The 1,206-nt window shown below is 53.0% G+C and overlaps 1 protein-coding gene across 1 annotated transcript in view; it reads right to left on the bottom strand.

Moving 5' to 3' along the window:
- Positions 1-567, bottom strand: part of FOXL1 (forkhead box L1) — an 882-nt gene extending 315 nt beyond the window's left edge. The window contains exon 1 of the mRNA XM_010579637.1: positions 1-567. This exon is cut by the window's left edge and continues 315 nt beyond it. Coding sequence (XP_010577939.1) covers positions 1-567 — 567 coding nt within the window.
- Between the last annotated feature and the right edge of the window lie 639 nt (positions 568-1,206).

Below are 1,206 nucleotides of genomic sequence, written 5' to 3'. Positions count from 1 at the left end.
GGCTTCTCCCCCAGCCGCCCTGGGGAGCCCTTGGTCGCCCGTGTCGCCAGCCCCCCTCCCTTTGATCCTCTTGGGCTCGTCGGGGCGAGGGAGCGGTCCCCGTTGCTCGCCACCCGCGGGGAGCGCAGCGCTTTTCGGCTCCGGTGGCGCCGGGGTTTTGGGTTTTCTCTTCCTCCGGCGGTAGTTGCCGTTCTCGAACATGTCCAGGCAGCGGGGATCCAAGGTCCAGTAGCTACCTTTGCCGGGTCGTCCCTTTTCCCGGGGCACTTTGACGAAGCAGTCGTTGAGGGAGAGGTTGTGACGGATGCTGTTTTGCCAACCTTGCTTGTTGTCGTGATAGAAAGGGAAACGGTCCATGATAAATTGGTAGATACCGCTGAGGGTCACCTTCTGCTCCGGAGCTTCTTTGATGGCCATAGCGATGAGGGCGATGTAGCTGTAAGGGGGTTTCTGCGGGGGGTCCTGGTGGGAGATGGTCGAGCTGGGGGAGAAGCCCAGGGCGGCCGGGAGGTAAACCATGGAGGGGTTGCCCATGGGGGAAAGGTGGTTGCCGTAGATGTGGCTCATCGCCGGCGGGCTTTTAGCTCCGGGTCTTCCCCTTCGGAGCCGAGCGAAGGGAAGGGGAAGGGTAGGAACCTGGGACGAATCCACCGGGCAGCTATTTGTGCGAGCTCAGATCCCAGCCCTGCCTGAAGGAGCTCGCTCTGCCTCTGTCCCCGCTTCATAGCTCTTAAAAAAAAAAAAAAAAAAAGGAGGGAAAAAAAAAAAAAGTTAAATAATTGTTGTAAGTTTGCTATTATATGTTGACTTAGCACTGGAAAATAAATTGTCTCTGATAAACAGTCGTTTGTGTTCTCAGCCCACCCACATTAATTAAAATTTCATTGCTACAAAACTCCAAGCTCTCTCCACGTGTCTTGCTGGTACCAGCCAATGGTCTCCGGGTTATTCCTTCATTTGTTTATAGAATTAGTCTGTTGATAAGTCTGCCCACCCAAGTCGAATCAAGCTGTGTTTATTTGGAAAAATTTCCGGGCACCCAATATATAAACGCACTGATCTGATGTTTGAAATATCACGTCCACCCTTTGACGCTGTAAGCACACACAGCAGAGCAGGATGTACACTGCTGGAGCTCGGGGAGGAGCGGGCAAGGATCCCCGCAGGAAAACTGGGGCTTTAAACAAAAAAAAAAAAAAAAAAAAA

Source organism: Haliaeetus leucocephalus, unplaced genomic scaffold (genome assembly GCF_000737465.1).
Source record: "Haliaeetus leucocephalus isolate CR32 unplaced genomic scaffold, Haliaeetus_leucocephalus-4.0 Scaffold668, whole genome shotgun sequence".
Taxonomy (NCBI): domain Eukaryota; kingdom Metazoa; phylum Chordata; class Aves; order Accipitriformes; family Accipitridae; genus Haliaeetus; species Haliaeetus leucocephalus.
This window is presented reverse-complemented; position numbering and strand designations above follow the sequence as displayed.